Genomic DNA, 13,973 nt, shown 5'->3' with positions numbered 1-13,973 from the left:
TGCTAGATTAGACAAGTAGTTTATTTATATACTGGTATAGTTATTTGATACTGGTAGAAAACTATTTTTTACGCGTATTAAACCATTTACGTGTAAAAATATCTATTTGTTACACGTAAATTTTTTTTTCGCCTCAGAAACTGGTAAAAACCCTTTCTTACGCAAAAAAATTACGTGTAAAAAACTATTTGCTACACGTAAAAAACTAATTTTTACGCGTCAATAACTTGTTGTTTCTGGTAAAAAAAAATATTTTTTAGGTGTAAAAACTATTTGTTACATGTAAAAAATATTTTTTACGCGTCAAAAACTTATTGTTTCTGGTAAAAAAAACCTTTTAACACAAAAAAAAATATTTTTACGGGTAAAAAACTATTTTTTACATCTCAAGAACTATTTGTTTCTGTTAAAAACCCTTTTTTACGCAGAAAAAAAACACTTTTTACGCATAAAAAACTATTTTTTACGCGTAAGAAAATATTCCTTTAATTTATTACTTTTTTAACTTTTCAAAATACCTACACTTTTTCAAACATTTCCTTCAAATTTTTGAATTTAATAGAATCTTCCTAAATAGTAGATGTTCTCTATAAAAATATTTTTTTAGATATTACCCTAAAATGAAAAAAAATGCATACTATTTAATTTATTTTTATTGTATTATTAAATATTACGTCCGCCTATGACGGGGTCTCATCTTAGTAATCGCTAAAGACGCTACAGAAAACAAACTGATTTGTTTTCATTTGCGTTTTTTGCGAGACACGCCGAACGCTACACGCTTTTTGTAGGGCCACTCCTATATAATCCTGTTATTTTGTTTTAGTCGCTAAAGACTAGTGATGGGCAAAACTGTTATTTTTAGATAACAGTTGAAACTGTTATAGTTATTTATAAAAAACAGCTTAAAAATAACAGGTTTCTTTATTTTACTGCTAAATATCTGAAAGAGTATGAGACGGTCATCGCCAGGCGTATTAACGCAGTTGCAAGTTGCAACAATGACGTGCTCGGTGGTAGTATTTCCAGGGTGTCAAAACATTTCTAAATATCGATTGTTATCTAAAATACCTCTCTAAAAACGGTGGTTATTTACAAATAAGCGCTGTTTACAAATTGCGATATAAAAAGCCAAAATTCGGCCACTCGTCTATAGTATATACCTACGCCCTGCCCCTCGATCCGCGTAGATCCTGAATTGCGTAGCAGTGTACAGGGTGCATCTCACTCGACGGGCGAGAAGCTCTTAGTTATGATTTTACCATTTGCGGTCAAAAAATAGTAATATAAGAAAATGTGTAGTATATTCTTCATAAGTAAACCAACTACACACTAGAGTTCGAATTAATTTTACACTTAAACTAGCGTGTACCCGCGACTTCGTTCGCGTCGAATTAATAATTTCTAATGGTGATGATAAAGCAAAACAAGAATTTCCATTAACATACAAACTGGATAAAATTTTCTCACATTTGCCAAAAATAAGCTTTCTAACGTCGAGCAGTTTAAGCAGAATCGTGGTTAATCAATTACTCAACTTTTGGAACACCCTGTATGATTTTTAAAAATTTCAAAATATGTAAAAAAACAAAATAAATTATGCGTGTCCAGGCGTTTTCCCGAAAGACTAACCGTTTTTTAAATAACAAATATTGTAATATTTGAGGGGCGTTTTCACCCTGTTGGAATTTGAGATTCGAGAAACCCCTCCTTATCGAACCTCAACCCCACAGTCAATCCATTTGCAAAAAATCAGCTTTAAACGTCCAGCAGTTTAAGCAGAATAGTGATTACTCAATGGTCATATTTTATGAAACACCCTGTATATATTTTTTAAAAATCTTAAAATATGTAAAACAACATTAAAATATACGTGTTTTAAGAGTTTTTCCCAAAAACTCACCGGTTTTTAAATAAAAAATATTCTAATATTTCAGAGTAGTTTCACCCCCTTAGAATTCGAGTTTCGAAAAATCCCTTCTTATCGAACCTCTACACACTAAAGTCAATCCGTTTTCCAAAAATCAGCTTTTTACGTCAAGGGCTTTAAGCAGGATCGTGATTAATCAATGACCAGATTTTTCAAAACACCCTGTATACATTTTTAAAATCTTTAAATATTATTCTGAAAATTTTCAGAATAAATATATACCTAAATATTGAAACTTAATAAGTAAGTACTGAACATACAGCGCCATAATATCTCGACCTCCGTCCGTTATGCTCGTAACAGGTTGAAACAGAATGTATCTAAAACAACTGATGCGTTATTCCCCAACCTGTTTCGAACCTCCATCGACAATCGACCGATGCAGCAGCGTTCCTTTCCCACACCTATTATCTCGTCCGCCGCCCTGTTATACTTGTAACAGGTTGAAAAACAACATATCTAAAATGACTGCTTCTCCAACCCGTTGCGAGCCTCCATCGACAATCGACCGATGCAGCAGCGTTCCTTTCCCACTCCTGTTATCTCCACCGCCAGGCGTTATGCCCTCAACTGTTTCAAAAAACCTGCTTCTTTTATATCCTATTATTTTTAAGCTGTTGTAAATACGACCATTGACGGTATCGACCGAAGCAGCTACGTTCGCCGTAGCGCTTTCCCCACTCCGTTGTCCGTTGTCTCGCCGCCTGTATCGATGGTTGACGAAATAACATGTTTTCCATCCATACTAGTTGTTTTTTGGAATTGCTTCGAGCAGCATAGAATTTCGTGGTGATGCAGAGCGCCGACTTCGTTTTTCCTTTCACGAGCGGCCGATCTCTACGTGTCGTTATTTTATATCTGTTATTTTTTAAAAGTAGTAACGGTTGCGTTATGTTATTTATAAATAATTGTTATAAAATAACAGATAGTTAAATAACAACCCATCACTACTAAAGACGCTTCACGCTAAAAAGGGAAAAAACGCGTTCTGTGTGGCCGTGGGCTTAGACTATAAGGTATAACATTCTTCACACTATCCATGTTATTTTATATGATTTCCGGTGTCAATATTCGATTTTTTAAAACATTTCTTGTAGAGAAACAAATCGGAAATCACTCTATCGTTCACGGCAGACGTTGTAGATCGTCTGCTTGATTTCCTCTACACCGACGCTGTCAAGAAATTAGACGAAATCGAGGTGGATAAAATCTGCGATATATTCAAACTGGCCGACCTTACATTAGTCAAAAAACTGGGACAGATCTGCGAGAATGCATTGGCAGATTCCTTAACCATCAAAAATGCACTTCCTCTGCTCACTTTTGCTCTATCCGTCGCCGCTGTTTATCTAAAAACGAATTGTTGTCGATTTGTACAGCTAAACATGGCTAATTTCCTGGAGTTGCGTTTATTGGAGGACTTGGACGATGCTGTTCTGGCTGAATTATCTGAGTTTTACCAGCAGGCTCTTGAATTCGGTTCTAAACAAATAACACCGTACTCTACGGCGCCATCCTTTGAGCAAATGACAGGGATATGGGCGGATATGTCAAATGACAGGGATAACGAGGTTTCTAGAAGTAACAAAGTCAAAAGGAAAAAGAGCGCAAAGAGGATAAGCAGTTCGCAAGACGATGTACCAGTTGCAGAGAGCTCAATAGACCCCTCACAGGTATATTTTTATTGTTTTAAAATGATTATTTAGATTTAGATCCCAAAAGCATTTCTGTAAAATATTTTAAAAATAACTGGTGTGTTAATGTCATAATGGGTTTGGGCGTAAAAAAACCGCGACAGCGGCGCCCGGTACGGTAGAAATCGGAACTGCCCGATTAAATTTATTTCACGCCGCGCCGTTTCGGTTACCGTGGTACCTTAAACAAGGTAGGCGGCGCCTATCTTAAGATTTTGGCAGGATTTAAGCGGTTTATTACATTACATTATTTACTATTAATGTTGCCAATACACAAAAATACTGTTAATACACGGAAGTGTGTTTTAATAATCAATATTATTTTAATATTTGTGGTCTTGTATACTAACATATTCAGTACCGCTGGCGTACGCTGACCGCTGACTGTGCCGCTGCTTCGAAAACAAAATAATTTTGACCGTTGGAGCGCCTTTGTTCGGCGATTTCTACATCGCCTACTATTAGAGTCGATGCACGACGTACGGCAGTCTTCTGTCTGTCTAACTCATCGTGCGGTAGCGACGCAACGTAAGTCGGAGTTGTATCGTATTAAGGCGGGGCTGAGGCGAAATCTCCAGTCGCCTTCGCATGAAGTCGTGGAGGCTCGGTAGGCTTAGAAGTTAAGGGGATATTCAGATATTTCAGAAGGAGATATATCACATTTCGTTAAGGGGCTATTTCATATGATTCATTATACGTAGCATTTAAAACTTTTATATGAAAATTCAAATAAAAGGTTTAAAGCAAATTTGAAACATTTTTCGGGCTTGTCCGAGATTATTAAAAATGATATAACCGGTTGTATTTCAGAACACGCCATAGAAATAAAAGAATCTGAAATAAAATAGCGCGTTATTTTATTCGGTGCAAGAAGAGGATACAACAGATATTACAGAAAAGTATCTGTGCTATTTCAATTGGATATGTTAATAAAAGCGGCTAAGTCAAATATCTTTGCGAATTTTATTTTATGAAATATTAGATAACATTGTTATACATTTAGAAATAAGGTTTGCAGAATAAATCGTATGTCTCAATTATTAGACTCGTATGTCTCAATTATTTTTATTTATCTCTTGAGGATCCGAAATTTATAGAACCCTATAAAAAATTTCCAACGTATATAACATCTGATTTAACAAACTTGTTATATTGATACATTTCCAACTTCCAACGTATTTAAGAGTGATTTAACGAACAAAAAATGTTTTTGACCAACATAAATTAATGAATAAATTGCAGGTATTAATAATAGATATGATAATTTCGATCATAAAATATATTAAGGAGAATAATCCTGGAAAAATATTTCCAGGAGCTTTCAAATTGTTTGTTTTGTTTGTTACTACACCATAGACATAAAATAAAATATAGACTACACTATTTACATCTCAACGCGGACAGACAATATTTTTTGTACACATGTTTACTTCTGGGTACAGTCGACCGAGCCTTCCTCATCCAGTCTATGTTGTCACGTCTTTAATATTATCAATATTTTTTTTCTTGTTATACACATATATTGAGATATTAATACTACAGTTTAATAAAGTAGGTTTTAATATTCCAGAGATGTATTAAATAGTCCTTATACTACTAAATTATAAGTCGGATACTGTTTAAAAAGGATAAGTTCTTTACAATATGACAACACCGATTAGAGGCGAGGGAGCCTATTCATTCATTTATTACCTTGTAGTACGTGTCGCACGTGTGCGGTAAAGCTTTGTTGCCGCTATCTCCCCGGCTGTATTAACGCATTTTCTTAGCTTGTACTGCTTAAGTGTTTATTTTATTGACTTTTCTGTTCAAGAACTATAAAATATGGTTCGCCAGTGCCAAATTTGTAAGAAATTTGACTTAAATAATCCATTTAAGTCTTGAAACGATTTTTGACCGGTAGGCAACTCTCAATTTACCCATTGGGAGTCAGTGGCGTTGTTGTAGAAAGGCGCTTATTTAGATAATATTTTAGTAAAATGTAAAATCTGAATTTTTTCTCTTACATTACATTATTTACTTACTTACATTGTAACAAAATCATAGTTGTAACCCCGTTAGTAATTAATAATGTTTTTATTAAAAATATATTCCGGTTTATTCTAAAATTATCTTCAGAATCTAAAATAACATACAAGAATTTTAAAATGATATTACATTATGAAACAATATTTTTTAATATACCGGGTCGTCTCAAAAGTGGCTCACCCCTATAACTTTTTATTTTTTCAGATAAAAAAAACAGATTTGTATGTTAGTAGGTATATGACATAAATTAGGATTTATTGACGTATTCAATTGTTTTTGGTCTCTTCCTGTTTCACCGAAATGATTACATCTTTTTGATTTTTAAAGGCACCCTCGGTATATTGTTACTTTATTCGATAAAAAATGATATTCTGAATAGAATGACATATCATATGTCAACTTTTGACATTGTCGCTTAAAAACAAATCCTATTTTAAATTTCAATCCATGGTGTTGTTAAAAACACTAAGTTTTAATCAAGGAGCCTTGGAAAAATAGTTTTGATCGTCTAATGGGTTTCGTGTCTAGGCCGGTTAAAAGATTAAAATTATAATCGTATTTTTAATCATATATATGTCAATTTTTTCAAATGGAACAAGGGAACAAGGGACTCATTAGCATATTTGGAAAAAGCATTTTTTATGAATATATTGATACCACACACTTGGTATATCGAGTCAAATTGTCGTTATGAACCGCGTGTTACAATTACAATTAAACCATATGCGAGAATGTCAAAAGTTGACATATGATGTGTCATTCTATTCAGAGTGTCATTTTCTATCGTATAAAGTAGAAATATACCAAGGGTGCCGTTTAAAAATTAAATGTTATAGTCATTTCCGGTGAAACAGGAAGTGACCAAAAACAATTAAATGCGTCAATCAATCCTAATTTATGTCATGTACTAACATACTAAATCTTGTTTTTTTATTTGAAAATATAAAAAAATTATGGGGGATGAGCCACTTTTGGGACGCACCCGGTATAATAAAGACAGTACCGAGTTAAATAAATGTAGTTTTCATTTTATCCACTTCCTATCATCTTCCTTGCTTTAATGGAACAGATTTATGTTTTCTCTAATTTACATAAGACATCATCACTTAACCAGAAAAAAAATTACAACAATCATATTTTTTTTCTCTCCCTGTCGCCGATTCTATTATATCTGTGGAATAGATCCTGTTTTGATTAATATTAGGGGTTGTAAATGTTTGACTAAAATTAATAATTTATTATTAATTTCAAAAATTACGTAATTTTGATTATAAAATTTCTTCTATAACGTGTATTTTATTATTTTTATCCTTTTTGGACTCTAAGACGTTTTTTTCTAAACTTTTATTTAAAAAACCTGTCCTAAATCTTAATAAAATATAAAAAAGTTTAAATACGATATATTTTTAATTTAATTATAGCTTCATTAAAATAAAAAAATTACCCGGCTATGATACGGAGAGTTCAGGTGTACTTGAGAAACGAAAGACAGTGTTGTGTTTCTCGGCAGAGTGTCAGGGAACGACCGTTACGACAGAGACAACCTATCTATCGCTCGTGTCGCACTCGTTATAACCTAAAACAATAACACAACAATAACAAGACAGTGTCTGACCGCATGTTCCAGCTATTTATGAATGAGATGCTCAGTCTATATTTTATTTTGAGTCTATGTACTACACCATTTACAAGTACAGGGTGTCCCATTTTAGTTGAAATCATACCATTTAGTTGAAATCACTCCGTTATTCATGAAGATAGAAGGGTGCGGTTTGCACAAACCTGTGCCACTTTTTTATCAAACGGAAGATGCTGCCAACAAAATTTTCATACCCCTCTTCGTTTCTGAGCTACAGGGTCTTTTCAAAAATTTTGCAATTTGGGACAGCCCCCGTGTCTCCATTATTATGGATGATATCGAGAAGATGAAAACTGATTCTTGTAGAACTTTTTACATAGAATACAGTGGCGTAGTCTGTTTTTCTACGAAAAAAATATTTTTGAAAATATGAACTAAAGTTATGTTTTTTCAAATGGAACACCCTGTATATTTACAAATCATATAATCCGCCTTGCTATGAGCTTCTCAAATATATATATTACTATATATTTATTTTCACTATTTACTGCAATATTTAAAATATATCATTTTCTTATTAGTAGGCCGTGATAAATAACAAAATCAAAATGGTATTTACTAAAATAGACATACACATGATATATTTTACTTTTGAACTGTTATATATTTTTCTCTTTTTTATAACAGAATTTATTATAATGGGATGGGTTTGCAAATATCTAAAAGCTTGCATTATTAAAGCATTTTCCAGGTGTTCGACATCGTATTAGTTGCCACGATATTTCATATTTCAAAAATCTCCAAAATCAGAAATCGAGAACGGACAAATCCGGGAATCAGGGAGGCCATCATATGGGTACATTGGTTCCAATTCATTGATTTGAGAAATAATAATATAACAAAACTCGAATATTTTCGTTGTAAGTTAAGATGTAAGGGGGAGCCCCATCTAGGTGAAAGTATATTTCACGTAAAAATTAGCTAAAAATAACTTCCAAGATTTACAAATAGCGGTAGAGATTTAAGTTTCCCTAATATACAAATAATTAATTAGTGACTCTCAAAATAAAACAAGAGACAGATAGCAGTATTACTTTTAATAATTCTTTAGTTTCTTTTATTATCAATCATGGCCTACTAATAAAATATGATCTTTTAATATATTTTTTTAAATATTGCATTAAATAATGAAAATAAATATAGAGTGTTATATATTTTAGAGAAGCTTATGGTCAGCCAGATCATATAATTTATAAATATACAGGGTGTTCTATTTAAGAAAACATAACTTTAGTTTATATCTTTAAGAATATTCTTTTCGTAGAATAACAGACTACGCCACTGTATTCTACGTAGAAAGTTCTACAATAAACAGTTTTCACCGTCTCAATACCTTTAACAATAACAGAGATACAGGGGGTGTCTCATATTGCAAAATTTTCAAAAAGATCCTGTAGCTCAGAAACGAAGAGGGCTATGAAAATTTTGTTTACGGTATCTTCCGTTTGACAAAAAAGTGGGACAGGTTTGTACAAACCGCATCCTTCTATCTTCACGCATAACGGAGATACCGTATGATATCAACCCAAATGGGACACCCTGTACTTGGGTTGAGAGACATTTTTCATGTTTGAAATGCATTATAAAATTTATAGTAGAGATTCTATGAAAAATAAACGTTTATCGCCACTTGCCTTACTTTCAATCTAAAAAGATCTTTTCAAAGCGCTTCAACAATCTGATGATTTTACTGATATAATAATAAATAACTTTAATAAGAAAATATTTAATTCTTTATTAACTCTTAACTGGTCCGGTAATAGATATGTATCATAAACGGTCCGGCGTAGTCTGTGGGACTACGCCTTCTAAAAAGTTTAAAAAACGCAGAAAAACTAAAAAATAACAAATTTTTATTTCATTATATATTATATTACGTATTATTGAACTAATCTAGACAAAAATGGGTTCAATTAATATTAACTTTAAGAAAATATAGTACAAAATAAAATAACATACATATAAATTTGAAAAAAAATCAATTAGGTTTTTACCAAGCTCTAAAAAATAAAACCAAATTACTAACAGTCATTACAATATAGAAATAAGTTTTTAATACTTTATATATAAAAAAAATAAGTTATAAAACTGGAGTTAAGAAAAAAAATTTAGTTACAGCATGAGGCAAATTTCATTGTTTTCCTAAACATGTTTTACACAATGGAATCGTACATTCTAGGCATTAAAAATAATTAACTAGGACATAACATTGTCTTTAACTAGGATAAGAACTGTCTTTAACTAGGATAAGAATATCTTCGTAGGCATTTTCTGGTTGTACAGGAATTGGAAGTATTCTACCAATTGTAAAGTGTATTTCTCGTGGAATATTTGACATTGTCAAACGCATTTGTCTGGCAGATTGTCACTGTCACAGTCCTCATCATATCATTTTAATAGAGTTTCTTCATAACTAGAGTCTCCTAAACGCATTTTTTCGAAGACCCGGCTATATTTTACAAAAGTTTGTCACACACAAAATCTTACACAAACGGTCCGGCGTAGTCTGAGAGACTACGGCTTAAGTAACTTCTGCCATAACTTCTAAAAAACTAATCCAGTTTGGGTATAAATATGGCTATCAGTTGTTGACCGTAAGGGGGAGGATTAGCTGGAACGCCAATCCTGTAGGCGGCCCCAGTAACTAATGAGAATGAGTTAATTTATTTGGCGTAGTCTGTCAGACGACGCCGGAGTAGTTAAGGGTTAAGAAACCGACTCAGCAATTTAATATATAAAACACAACTATTCTTTCTCTCAATACTACCAATTTTTAAGTTTGCGTAAATAAATAAAAATAAAATAAAATTATTCTATGATGTACTCCATAGTGACTCTATAGTAATAGATAAAAAAAAATAATAGGTAAAATAGATTAATAAAAACTATACTTGTACATTATGTCACTCATTATGTCATTACGTTGAATGCTGATATTTTTACTTTAGTTTTGTCCTAAATATTTTTGAGCGATAAACCAAATTAATTATTTTTTAACCCAGAGATAACATATATTTACAAACTGAGGGTATTATGTAAATTAGGGGGGGGGGGGGCAAATAGACGCAACTAAAATGTTGTCGCCTACCCAGTCACACGGGTCACGTGCCGCCACTGAAATATATTTGAAGTTTTCATGGAAAATATCCTTGTAGGGTCAAGCGGTGTAAAAATGAGACACTTCAAAACTTTTAGTTTATTTCTTAATTACATCCATTTAAATACAAAAGTATTTATACCCCAGTCAAATTAATTAAAAAAAAGGTACATCGGTGGAAAAAATTCCCGCGTTCCAAAATTCCAAAAAAAAATCCAAAAGTTCCCACGAAAATGGTTTTAAACGATTTTTCTAGACTTGGGCTGATATGTGTCAGAAGTCCCCGAAGATAGATGATGAGCTCGAGGGGTGGGGAGGGTTAAGTGTCAATTTTTTCACTTTTTTGTTTATATCTCGGAAACTATACCATCTACCGAAAAACACTATATATACAAAAATAAAGGCGACGAAATTCTCTATAAAAATGATCTATACATTTTTGTTCCCGGACTTATGGTATCCGAACTACGCCCTTCATAAATTTGGATACTAAATCAAATGGCATATTCCAAATCCGTACAAACACATTTATTTTCATTGCGCGTTTTTCGTTCAAATAGCGTTGGAGAAGTATGATATCCATGATTTTTTAAGTATTAAGTATAACTTTTAGTATATACTGTGATTTTATAAATTTTAGACGTGATGGCGTTCACACAAATCACTCCTTGACTGCGCAGGTTATTTGTTAGCATAGATAATGTTTTCTGTTCATTTATTTTAATTTATATTTTTGGATAATTAAAAGAATCAAAACCAACACAAATTTGTAGAGAATTTTCTGGGCTTCAATTTTATACAGGGTGAGTTTCCTACGATGTTCTCTATGGGTATCACGGAAACTACTGTAGATAGAGAGTCGGTTAAATGGGGAAAGAATTACAGTTTTGTGGGGTCATAAATATGCGCCTTTCAGATTTTTGAAAAAGTTCATGGTTTACTAGATATTTCGAAAAAAACAAATTTCGGCTATTTTAAAAATTTCCTTAATTCCATTATAAGCTATTTTAGACCAAAAGTTTTCAGATAAAAGTTGTAGATAATCCCATCCTTAATGAGACTGTGTCCTCCGTTTTTTTCTAAAGCCTGTCATTTTTGACATATGACACAAACATATGTTTTTTTAAATGGAAACCATAGTTGGCCACGACTTCATAAAAAGCGCCATTTTTTAAGCTTTTTAGTGATATAAGCTATAATATCTTTTCTTCGAAAAATTACTGAGTTATAGCCAATTCTTATCATTTTTAAACAATTTCACTTAGTTAGCCATGGAAACAAGTTCAATCACCTTTGCTCTCAGAAATGTGAAGCTCTCACATCTAAACTTTGTAAATTAAAATAAACAAAAATTGTAAATATGAATTTTTCAAATGAAGAAAGGCGTGTAGATCTCGCACATCAATAGAGTGGTTCCAACATTACTTTCATTATGACACACCACCCCCATAATGAAAGAAATGTTAAAAATTATTTATATCATAATTATACAAACGCAGGGGATAGGAAAAGGTGGGCTAATTGCATGGGCCTCCTCGATCACCTGACCTATCTATTTTAGATTTTTTTATGCGGTATAGTTAACAATAAGGTTTACAAAAGAACTAATGAATTAAGAGAGGCACTTGAAGTGGCGGTACGAGAAAAGTTTAATTAAGTCCAGCGGTCCTTCTGTGAGAATAGGTAGTAATTCAGTTTTAAAAAGATGCAACTCAAAACAATGGCGGATTTTTTGAGCATTTTCTATAATTACTTAGGGTGTATGTAGTGATATTACTTTTTTTAAGTTTTAGTTTGGTTTGGCTGCTTTTATTATTTGGCGCTGTAATTCAATGTAAATTGTAAAGAACCGTTTAGTAATATATTCTGATTTTTTTTAAGCTATAAATCATAACAGAATAAGAATACCATGGAATCTAAGTGAAATTAGTCAAGAAAGATAAGAATTGGCTATAACTAAATTTAACTTTTCTAATATGTCTTGAAACCCGTTCTCTAAAAAACGTAACATTCACCGGTCAACGTATCCTCGAAAATGTATGGTCAAGAAATGTCGAACCAATAATCCTGCACGCCTTTCTTCATTTGAAAAATTCATATTTACAATTTTTGTTTATTTTAATTTACAAAGTTTGGATGTGACAGCTTCACTTTATGAGAACAAAGACGATTAAACTTTTTTCCATGGCTAACTAAGTGAAATTGTTTAAAAATGATAAGAATTGGCTATAACTCAGTAATTTTTCGAAAAAAAAACATATTATAGCTTATATCGCTGAAAAGCTTAAAAAATGGCGCTTTTTATGAAGTCGTGGCCAACTATGGTTTCCATTTAAAAAAAACATATGTTTGTGTCATATATCAAAAATGACAGGCTTTGGAAAAAAACGCAGGGCACAGTCTCATTAAGGATATGATTATCTACAATTTTTATCTGAAAATTTTTTGTCTAAAATAGCTTATAATGGAATTAGGGACAATTTTTTAAATAGCCGAAATTTCTTTTTTTCGAAATATCTAAGGTCTTTGGGGACTAACTTTTTCAAAAATCTGAAAGGCGCATATTTATGACCCCACAAAACTGCAGTTCTTTCCTCATTTAACTGACTCTCTATCTCCAGTAGTTTCCGAGATACCCATAGAGAACATCGTAGGAAACTCACCCTGTATATAGGATATTTTTTCGTAAGTGTCATATTTTCCGAGATATAAGCTATCGAGCTCATCGTCTATCTTCGGGGACTTTTGACACATGTCAGTCCAAGTCTAGAGGAATCAATTAAAACCATTTTCAAAATTTTGGGATTTATTTCCAACGATTTGTCTAATTTGATTGGGCTATTTGTTGTATTTACGAAAAGTAGTTTTCAGGTGCCAGTTCCAGCTCTACGAATGATCCCGATTTATCCACAAGTTTAAACAGTGTTTCTCTAACGCCAGGAGGTGAATTGGTTGGACGTCGGGTCAAGGCCATAACCGCTGCGCGGAATTTGGATTTAAGTGACGAAGAAAATTTTACGGCGCTTAATAAATCGGACGGTTCCAAGAGTCTGAGCGGTTCCTTCGTGGACGAGTACGAGTTTCCGCTGCTGAGCAGTGCGCAGAAGGCTTCGGCGTCTCGAAACACCGCCCACAAATCGGACGCGAGGCGCAGCATGCCCAAACTGTCTCAGAAGCAGAGAAAGAGATTGAGTTCAGAGAGCGGTGGTTCTGGAGCTGTATCTTCTCCGCCTTTAGCAGGTAATTTGTTAATTTGCATCGATATTACACTCACCAGCAAAAAAAACCGGCCATTAAATCCCAATTTCAGAGTTGGATTTCTCACGAACCATTCATTAGATTTTGATGATTTTTTTTTAAATTGTAAATTAATTCCTTCTTAACGGATGCTACGTCAGAAATTTTTATTGCGAATTTATTTTGAGCATATACAGGGCACAACAATAATACGAAGTTTTTTGCTCCAACTTAGTGACACCCTATAGGGTGCAGCAGCTATAGTAGCTATTGCAGCTGTAGTAATCAAATCACTGTAGCCTCATCTTTTGTGAGCATTTTGTTTTTTTAATCACGACATTATCTCTG

At 32.9% G+C, this 13,973-nt stretch overlaps 1 protein-coding gene across 4 annotated transcripts in view; it reads left to right on the top strand.

Moving 5' to 3' along the window:
• Positions 1-13,973, top strand: part of LOC115876499 (inhibitor of Bruton tyrosine kinase) — a 102,039-nt gene that overhangs the window by 67,368 nt on the left and 20,698 nt on the right. For 3 of the 4 annotated variants that reach the window (XM_030892299.1, XM_030892297.1, XM_030892300.1), the window contains 2 exons: positions 3,028-3,603; positions 13,253-13,628. In XM_030892299.1, coding sequence (XP_030748159.1) covers positions 3,028-3,603; positions 13,253-13,628 — 952 coding nt within the window. The remainder of the gene's footprint in view (positions 1-3,027; positions 3,604-13,252; positions 13,629-13,973) is intronic. The other variant, XR_004049158.1, reaches the window with a different exon arrangement.

The sequence above is a fragment of the Sitophilus oryzae genome, unplaced genomic scaffold (genome assembly GCF_002938485.1).
Source record: "Sitophilus oryzae breed Bouriz unplaced genomic scaffold, Soryzae_2.0 scaffold_1436_pilon_pilon, whole genome shotgun sequence".
In the NCBI taxonomy this organism is placed as follows: domain Eukaryota; kingdom Metazoa; phylum Arthropoda; class Insecta; order Coleoptera; family Curculionidae; genus Sitophilus; species Sitophilus oryzae.
This window is presented reverse-complemented; position numbering and strand designations above follow the sequence as displayed.